At 33.2% G+C, this 10178-nt stretch overlaps 1 protein-coding gene across 4 annotated transcripts; it reads right to left on the bottom strand.

The window, feature by feature from the left end:
• Positions 1-314: 314 nt before the first annotated feature.
• Positions 315-6750, bottom strand: LOC133689671 (uncharacterized). Of its 4 annotated transcripts, XM_062109635.1 has the most exons (14): positions 6648-6750; positions 6221-6348; positions 5842-6122; positions 5472-5731; positions 4533-4686; positions 4108-4217; positions 3896-3983; positions 3112-3444; positions 2964-3038; positions 2592-2733; positions 2126-2426; positions 1375-1483; positions 1073-1252; positions 315-682 (listed from the first exon to the last, which is right to left on the bottom strand). In XM_062109635.1, the coding sequence occupies exons 3-14, from the start codon at positions 6007-6009 to the stop codon at positions 506-508; spliced, it is 2097 nt and encodes a 698-aa protein (XP_061965619.1). In that variant the 5' UTR covers positions 6010-6122; positions 6221-6348; positions 6648-6750; the 3' UTR covers positions 315-505. The 4 variants fall into 4 exon arrangements, with proteins under 4 accessions (XP_061965619.1, XP_061965620.1, XP_061965622.1 ...); XM_062109636.1 differs by lacking the exon at positions 6221-6348 and having other exon boundaries at positions 6648-6696; XM_062109637.1 differs by lacking the exon at positions 315-682 and having other exon boundaries at positions 1197-1252; positions 1341-1483.
• Positions 6751-10178: the final 3428 nt, after the last annotated feature.

Here is a 10178-nt window from a genome sequence, read left to right as displayed (position 1 = left end):
AAAGACAAAAGCACAGGCTTGAATGCTTTTAGATATACAATGAGCTTCATCGATGGCTGTATAGTTCAACTAATTACAAGTTGGTTGACGAAGCTTGAAAATGAAGTTGCTTCAGCAAAGATTGTTATAATGGTTCTTAGGTGACGAGCTCCAACATTTCTCTTGCTCTGAGGATGCAAGGTCAAAGCAATTTTTACCCCACACAGCATCAAAAAGTATCCAATGCCCTAATTTGGATTTTGGACACCCTATCCATCAAAATATGAACACCTTCAAAGAGTTCAGACCCACAGAAAAGAGAGAACAAGAAAATCTTGTTGGCCATGTATGAAATCTTATGCATATGGCATCAAACTGTAAATTCAAAACCCCTTTCATCTCAAAGTTTCGACCAAAAAGAAGCAGGTTCAACAGAAAAGGTAAACATGAAAGTATTTCCTGCCGCTATCCTCTGGTAATTGTTGTTTTAACGTTCAAGAGTTACAACTGGATACCAGGTTGACATTCAAACAGCTACAGCTGAGTTCATCTCATTGAGAATCCGATTGTAGGTATAGCAGTCGGAAGTGGTTTTAAATCCTGGAGTAAAATCTGAAAAGAATCTCAGCACTGCAGCAAGGAGTTGAGAATCATTAGAAGCCAAAGCAGCTTCCAGAAACAACGAGGGGCGGACAGTCACAACCTGGACAATGAATGGGTTGTTTTGTTAGGAACGTTGAAAATTCATTCCATCTAACATTGTGGTTTAAGATAAAATTACTTAAGAAAAATAGCAACTAAAGACATTTTCTCTTTGTTCATTTAAATACACTGCAGATTTTATTCAGCATGACACCATATCTTCTCAAAAAAAAAAGAGCATACAAAAAAATTCTCACAATAATTGATTCACTGAACACACCCACAAAGTGAACTGAATGTAAATAGCATGATCATGACTGCAACAATAAGTGCTGCATCTATACCAAAGGTTTGAAAAACTACTTGTCTAGTACAAATCGATACCTTGGTTAAGTTAAAAATATAATATCATATTTACATCTATACCCAAAGTTGGTAGGGTAAAAATTACCTTGTGCTTCCTAGCATAACGCAAGGCTTCAAGATAATATCCATCTTGCACTAGTTGCAACACGTAGTCATGATGCAGAGAGAGCTGTCTCAGCATATCTAGACCCAGCTTCCTAACCTGGGAATTTTGACGGCCTGCTTCTAGGAGCTGCATTGCAACTTCTTTTGAGGGTTGAAGAACCTGTAATGAAATAGTTGCACTCGTTAAGACAAAAAAGGCTAAAAAATAAAATAGAGAGCTTTCATTACTATCCAGGAGATTCCATTACTTCATAAGCACATTTTTAGACGATGTTTCAAAACCTTGTTTATGATGAACAGTGAGAGTTCTGCATATCGTTCATTGTGTGCTAGAAGTTGTATTGCCAACACATAGATGTTTGGTTGAACTTTTTTCTTTACTGAACTTGCACTGCAACATTGGAAACAAACATGTCATTGGGTGTGAACCTAATATATACAAGCAGTTATGAACACATGCATGATAAAAAGAAAAAAAAAAACAATATCAACATTTCCTAAATACTTTCAAGTTCATCTTTTCCAGTCACTTTCCTGGCACAAGTTACCTGATAGGTACATGAATCATTTTAATAACAGAACTTGAGAAACTAAAGTTACCCAGTCCAATGGATGAAAGAGAGCCACCAATTTGACTGTTTTCTGGACTGGTCCATATGAGAAATTGATACTCAGTCAACAATTTTTTACGTATTCTATAATAAAATAATAGCAAATATACCTGCATTAGTGTTAAACTCCATTATTCATTTCAATTTAATTCTTTTTTTTATATATATATATATCTGTAACAGGAGCTCGCCCGTACTAGGCAAGGGGCAGTGTCATTCTTTCATGTTGTGCCTGAAAGTTTTGCTAACACAACGGCTGCAAAACCAGAGTGGCTTAAAGTTCTTCACTTCCATATTATAAAGTAGATTTGCACAAGCGCAAAAGCAAAGGTTGATTAAAATAGAATATCATTAGGAACACATGTAAGAGTCCAAGCCTAGAAGCATTGTAGAGCCGTGAATCAAATATAAAATTGACATACCTACGAAGGAACTCAACAATGATGGCAACGAAGTAAGATGAGTCTCCCACCATCTCTTCCTCAACTGGAGCAAACACAAGGCTATACATCTCATCGGGTGAAATTGCTGGAGAAGTAACTTCAGACTCTTGCCTTTCAGAAGCACTAGCATTTAATGGGCTGTTAGTTGGTCTCAGATGCTGAGATTGTGAAGATGATGTGTGAACTTCAGTGCTAGAACTCTCAGCACCACCTGAAAATTTCTCCTTGTTCACTTTTCGGTTTGTTTTTAGTGATTTGAATTGGACATTGTCTTCAGTGTCTGACATAGAAAAATATAAAAATCTATTCAGAGATTCATTGTCAACTAAGGCACTAGATTGGCATTTGGTAGATGTTCCATGTCAATAAACTTCTCCTGTAGATGCATTGACACCAAATCTTGGTTTAACAATCTGTGTCCCACAAGAATGTGAGGTTTTCTCACCTTTAATTCCTTTGAGATAACTTCCTGTTTTGAGTGACTGGGAGTAAGACGCAATCAGTACTTCTATTGCCTTGGCAACCATTAAGACCGGTCTCCTTTCCAAGATAAGGTTGTGTGTAATTGCCAAGCACAGCTGCTTAGCCTGAAACACAACAATCAACTCCAGCAAATCAGTAAGAGCTCAAATTTAAGAAAGGCTGTTGAATGAATTATATAAGGCATAAAAGATATATCCACTTTATTTCTCTTTAAATGATTCTCATATATGTTATTCTTTTCAAAATCACTTATCATGTTCTTTAGGAAACAAAATTTCTTACGTGTCCCTTATAAAAACCAATGAGCTTATCAAAATGTAAGAAAGGCTTCCACCTTACTAGCTTCCAACCTCCTATGTTGCAAGAACTCAAGCACTGATGGAACTTCAGAGCTACATGCAGAAATTGCCTGCAACCAAAAGAATCTAATTACAAGATAACACATGAAAAAAAAAATTCATCATCAAACTGATTTAACTTGCCTCCAAGTCTAAATGGATTTTCCATAACTGCTTATTGGAAACATTGCATGCAAGGTCAGGAATCAGAAATGTCCACTCATCTCCATAAATGTTTGATTCAGAATCACTTATGTTGGCCTCTGGACTTTCACCATCTTTTACGGTAGATCGAGAGGAGGAAGCATTAGACCTGGGGAACCCCCTAAACAGTAGAGGCAGCGGAGCAGAAATGGGTGCTCGAGAATCTACAAATATGTCATAGAGTATAACAACCTTTGTGTCCACTTGATGGATAAGAAGTACATTATCAACCACACTAACAGCAATTTTGCTTGAATATATTGGCAAGGAACCCTGCAAAAAAGGCACATTACCATTTCAACTGATTTGTGTATTGATTTTGTAGCAAGTCTAGCACTTAGTTGACATGATGAGGCACAAAATAGTTGGATGAGTTGAGAGTTTCAAAAAGTTGGCCGTCACTATTTGAATGCTATGATCCATGAAAAGGTACCCAAACATTAACAGGGCCAAGTCAGGTGCTGGTACACTCATGCATGCAACTGATAATTCACAGAAAAGTCCCAAGTTCAATCTTTCACATATTTAATAGAGTGCAACAAAGCATATGCTCCTCAGCTCTATAGTTACCTCCAAAATTCTACTTTGATCAGTTCTGTTCTTGAATGCAAATTAGGTGAAACTAAGATAACCCAATTATTATTCCCAAAAAATTGTGTCATAACAATAAGCAATATCCAAGGTTATCAGTAACAGAGAAAAGGAAATTAGAGAAAGGAATTACCTGCTGCACAACAGCATCTTGATAAAACCTATATGAGTGAAGTAGCATTGCAACTCTATCAATTTGCAAGCAGTATATCCTCCCATAGCTGACAATGTTGAGATTTTTTAACTTTAGTATAAGCGAACAAATCATTCTTTTCTTGGTGAACAATGTAGATGACCAAGTTATATGTATTAATCTAATAGCAATCAAACTACCAAAAAACCTACATGGTTGCAATATAGACATCTTCAGCTGCTAGGACAGGCTTACTGTTAGCCTCAGATTTTGCCATTACCATCTCAAACTTTGGCAAGCAAACAATCCCTGCAGATGAAAGCTGAACAAAATATAATACAATGTTGTCAGAGTTTCAGAAGAAGCTTCAACTAAAGAAGATGCCCACAATCATCAATCAGCTTTAACTGATAGAATCTCAAAACATCAACAATTCTATAAGCTCTTCTTGTACATGTCCTAAGATATGAATAAGCTAGCATCTTCTTGACATTCTTTTCCAGAAATCATTGCCCAAGAAATCAAGGCGGTATGCTTGATTTTAATTTCCAGAAATGTTATGTACAAGTGTACAGCCCAACAAATTCAGCCAAGAACCAATTAAAGTTGAAGCCAGTGATGAAAATTCTTGGCATACCTGAAATCCACTGAAGGTCTTGCATTGCATTCCTGAAGCAAGAAGAACCAAGCGACTCTCATGTGTATATACATACCAGCTCACGTTTGATTTCCTTGTATCTACCAATTGAAATGATTTTGATTCAGCATCACAGGCAAGCAAATCCAGCCCACTGTGATTAAGACTTCATTTTAGTGAAATCAAAAGGGAAGATCTTAATGGCATAAAAAAGATTGAATCAAGTCTGGAGAAAATTGAATAGGAGTGTTACTAAAGAAGCTATTACTAGAGAAACTTTCTATTCCTTTTTCTTCTTCTTTTTTTTAACAGATGGCCATGTGCAGAAATCTCCATGACATACAACGCCCCTAATATAGATAAAACTCCGAATCATATTCAGGGGTCTTCTATGTATATGAGAGAATTCTGCAATGAAGATCTCAATCTTTAGTATATTGGAAAACAGAATTTCCCAATCTCTGCTGTAACAAACCCATCAAATGTGCAGAAAGTGAGGTATGGAAATTTTCTGAGGATATGCAAGTACCAGGTCATTATTATTATATTCAACACGAACTCATTATCCAAGAAAAATACATGAAGCAAGTCATCTATCGTCACAAGTATAAATCAGACTAGGTTAAAAGCCTAACTAGGAAAAATGACCACCTTTCGGTCATTAGCTGAGGTGGCGAGGTGTAGGAATCAAGATAGGATCAGGGTAGATTTGAAAGTTGAAACTCTCCAAGAACTTTTTGGATAGAGGTTCAAATACAACATAAAGACAAAATCCATTTCCTTCTCACAATACCCAAGTTTCAATTGATTCCTTCTTTTTTTGCCTCAGCAAGAATTTAAGGCAAATAAACACATTGAAGAGCAAACAAATTGAAGACCAACAAAAATGCTTAACTTTTTTTAAAAGCCACATAAAACAAAATAAAAGTTTCTTCTTACCTGGTCTTTACTAGTACAAAATGGCACCGTGGACAATCAGTCCAAAAAAACCCTAGTATGCTCTCTGACTCTGGCTTACATTTGTGACAAAAGTTTTGTCCAGTTTCCCTATGAAAAAACTGGATCTCTTGACTGGTTCTCTGGATTGCTATGATCTTCGCATCTAAAGAATACCGAATAGATAGGATAGGACCTTCACTTATCAAATCAGAGGTAGGTGCAACAAGAGGATCAAAGGGAGCAACTTTCCATGAAAAAACCTGAATTAAAGACAAACAAATCAATTTTGAAACAAATAACCTACAATCACTTTTAAAAAATCATGATAATGCAAACGAACTTTGAATAACTGATTTTAACATCAGATTACCCGATCAGATGTGGGGGAGCATAATAGCTTATTCCCATCATCATAAAATAAACCCCTTGATCCTGGAACATTACATCGTAAAGGAGGGTGCTGAATATAAACATGTGACAACCCAGCAGACCCACTTGAACTAACACTAGGCTGCGAGATGGATGCTTTCCCAGACATACCCAAACCAAATCCTTCACCTCTCAAATTTAAGCTATTAAACTTACGCTTGCAGTATTCAGTGTCTGCCCACAAAATATCCAAGATAGAGAACCTCAAGCCTTTCCTCTAATCTGCCAAGCAAAAGGAAATACAAAAATCTGATCAGATCCTTAGAAAAATTGGAAAAGCAAGAATATTTTCATTTTCTTGAAAAATTTGAGTTTCATACGGTATTCTGCATGCAATTCTTTAGAGCAAGAAATTCTTTCAAACACATATCCCGCTCAATTTCCGGAACCTTTGCCGCAACACAGCCTCCGTATTCTTTTGCCTACCAAAAGAACACTTCCTTCACTTCTATCAAAGAAACCAAAACCGTGCTATAAATCAAACTTGTATCTTCTAAACAAAACAAACCTGGGCAGCACAATTAACTAAAATTCGTCTCAGCGTCGAACTACTACTATTCCTTTCTTTCATCTCCACAATACTGTAAGACAATTGAGAATTTGAAGACTTATTTTAACCAAATAATAATTTACGATTCATAAAAACGCAAAACGAAACCCTAAGCAACTAAACTAAAGCTAATCCAATCAATCAAATGCACTAAACAAGAAAAAAAAATAGACAAGCAAGAATCAGAGAGAGAATACCTGGCGAGAGGTAAACATTGAATGGTAAGTGAGAAACTGAAGAGTCGGTGGTTTGTTTTTCTGTTGTGAAAAGAAAATTGTTTACGGTTATATAGTGGTTGGGTCATGATTTGAGACCCAGGAAAGTCCCCGGCCCATGTCCGCGGAAATGAAGTTCCGGTTATGGGTAAAGCTTCGTGCGATGGGTCTTATGGGTTGAGATAAGTGTTCAGCCCTTTGGGCTTATCGCCGGAAACTTCTTGGGCGACTGTAACAGCTATGCTCAGTTCAATTGTGGATTAAGAGTGTGTTTGGTATTGTGGTAGCTGTTGTGGTTGTGGTTTGAAAAAAGTTGTTTTATAAAAAGTACTTTTAGTTGAGGTTGGTTTGAAAAAATATATGTTTGGTTAAAACTATGGTTGAAATTGAGGTTGAATAAAAAGTAATTTAATGTGTTTAGTTACAAAAATACTTTTTCAAATTAAGGTTATAAAATAAAAAAAATTAATAATTAATAATTTAAATATTATAAATTTAATTACTGTTATTATATTATAAAATAAATAATACTTAATATAAAATATTTTTTATTTGTCAATTAAATTATATAGAAATCTGAACACTTAAAACTACAAATTGTTTGATGTTTTGTTATTTTTTCCGAAAAATCACAATCTCTGGTTGTTTTCAATATGATCATTGTTAAGAATACTTATATTTTGTTAAGAATACTATTTACTGCACTTTGGATCCTTTCATTGGCTCAAATCCTGGCATTGATATTAAAAATATCCATAGTGGACCCTGGTTTGAAGAACATGAGAGAGCTCTCACTTCTCTTTCACTCCCTGACAAAAACTTCAATGGTTACCACGCAGACGCAGGTAAAGCAGCTTGGAGCTACTTTCAAAGAAACGCAGATGCGTCCGTATATTTTGGTAGGTCCCATTAACAGTAAACAATGGTTTCGCATTTACCAAACAACTAATACTTGCGGTGACAACTAAACGTGGAAGCTACCACGCAGCCAAACGCTCTCTAAGTATATGTTTGGTATGTGTTTTTTAACTAAAAATATATTAAAATATATTTTTTTAGATTTTATTTTATTTTTTATAATATCACATCAATATTATCAAAAAAAAAATTATAAAAAACATCAATTTAATATATTTTTAAACAAAAAAACCTTTGAAAAATAGTATGAATTGCATTAATAAATATATCCTAACTTGACGGAAGCTCACGACTCTTTCTTTTCATTTTTTTAGAGCTAATAGTTTTAACTAGATTCATTGGCTCATGCAACACTATAGTAAGATCAAAGTTTTTTCTATTATAAAAAGAAATACTCGTAAAACTGAGGACCAACCAAATATTGAGAAATTTTATAAATTCCAAACATTGTTTTTTAAATAAAAATTCATTATGATCTTAAAAGAAAATTTAAATAAAATATTAAAATAAATTCTCAAAATTTTGTATATGATTGAAGAAAAAACTTGATAATATTGTATATCGAAATATAAATTTTATGTTAATTGAATATTCATGAGTTTTTTTTCAAAAAAACTTTAACATTCTCCTAAATGCCTACAATATTATTTGATACACATGAAAAAATTGAATAATAATTGAAATATAATAATAATTTTCTTATAATGTATTTAAATCTAAATAAAAATAATGAAAGAAATACAAAAGATTCAAAGCCTAGCACCCAACTCAATAGAGGTCTGTGAAGCTGCAACATAACTAACCCTCTTCTTTTTTTTCCTTGTGTTTAAGGAGTGAATATCATCCCATTAACAATTTTTTTAATATTTTATTAAGGTATGTGATTTTCAATTAATGTTATTAAACCAATGCATCAATTTTTCAGTTCATTATTAATAATTTCTTGGATGCTAAAAAAGGTTATCAATGCCTATCCAACCCGCATTCGAGTGAATTTCAGCTAGCTAGTAGCCACTAAAATAGGGTGGTATTTGTGGGGGGGGGGGGGGGGAATGAAAATGTATACGAAATTTCATTTTAGTCTCTTATGTGATGCATTGAATATTTTTTTTTTATTGTATGATAAAATATACACATTATTTATTCTTGAGATTTCTTGCAAAACATTCACTTTAATTCCTCTTTCACGAGAAGCAGCATTTATGCTCCAAATTATATTTTGAATTTCAAGACTTTCCCATATTTTTTGTTAACCTTTTCGCTTATTTTCAAGTATTGTTTTTTAGACGATATTTATGTTGAAGAATCTAATTTATTTATTTAGTTATCATAATCAATGAAATTACTATTTGCATATATTATTTTCAATTTGAGTTCAACTTTCGTTTATATGGTTACTTTTAGTTATCATTATCCAACAAACAAACAATTTTCAAAATTAATAAAATAGAAAAATACTTTTCATAAGTTCAATCAATTGAAATTATCAAATGACCAATACTAAATTCAATTGAAGTTTTATTTGTCATGCCAATAATTTTATTTTTGTGATTCAATCTTCAATGATTAAACATGGTATACCTATTTTTTAAAAAATTAAAAGAGATTTTTCTAATTCTAGAACAAAATAAGCAATAACATATCTTAAATATAAACATGAAGAAAAGTGAAAGAAGAACTAGAATGTTGTAAGCTGATGAAACATCAAAGAATTAAAAAAAGAAGAAGAAGAAGAAACAGGAGAAATATCAGGAAAAAGGAGAAATATCATGTACATCATTAGAATTAGAATCTTGAGTGTTATAGAACTAGTTTTTTATTCCTTCTTCTCGGTCACCTTCATCCTTAGGTGAGTAATTAATTAATCAATCAGACTTTCTAATTAACCCCCTCCTCTCTCTCTCTCTCTCTCTCTCTCTCTAGCTAAATTTCAATATATTAAATTTTAATATATCATAGATTAAATTCATGTACTTTCTTTGCTACATAGATAAAATAAAATTAAATGAATCTCAAAACCAAGTAAAACTAATTCACCGTTTAAAATCAACATAAATCTTACAAAACACACAAAAAAACCCATTTTGAAAAAATTATTGGAGTCTATAACTACTCATTATAGGAACATATGTATACATTTCTTAGCAAGATTCTTCATAGTGTAAAACAAACAATAAGAATTTAATTCGAATAGAAGAAATAAGTGTCACCAGATAGAGATACTCTTATTTGTAAATAGCATAATCTTCATACCATAATTAATCTCATACCAAGGTATCATCCAAAAATAGCACCAAGGAACCCTTTCATGATCGCTTAGCATTCTATAAGCTTCTAATGATCGCCTAGCATTTAGGGAAAAGATTTTATACGACATCCACCTCTAATAAATATTAGCAAGAACATAAAAAAAATCCTAACAAATTCTATCACTTTCACTATGACCACTATTGTGACATTAAGGAATGTTATGCCCTAAAAAATGAGATTAAAAGATTAATCTCTAGAGAAAACCTTCAATAATTTGTGAAGAAGAAGATTCAACATGAACAAATAAGAAAAAAATCCTCATGATTCACTATTAAAGAATAAATA

Source organism: Populus nigra, chromosome 3, assembly GCF_951802175.1.
Source record: "Populus nigra chromosome 3, ddPopNigr1.1, whole genome shotgun sequence".
Lineage (NCBI taxonomy): Eukaryota > Viridiplantae > Streptophyta > Magnoliopsida > Malpighiales > Salicaceae > Populus > Populus nigra.
The sequence above is the reverse complement of the archived record's forward strand: the minus strand, read 5'-3'. Positions and strand labels throughout refer to the sequence as shown.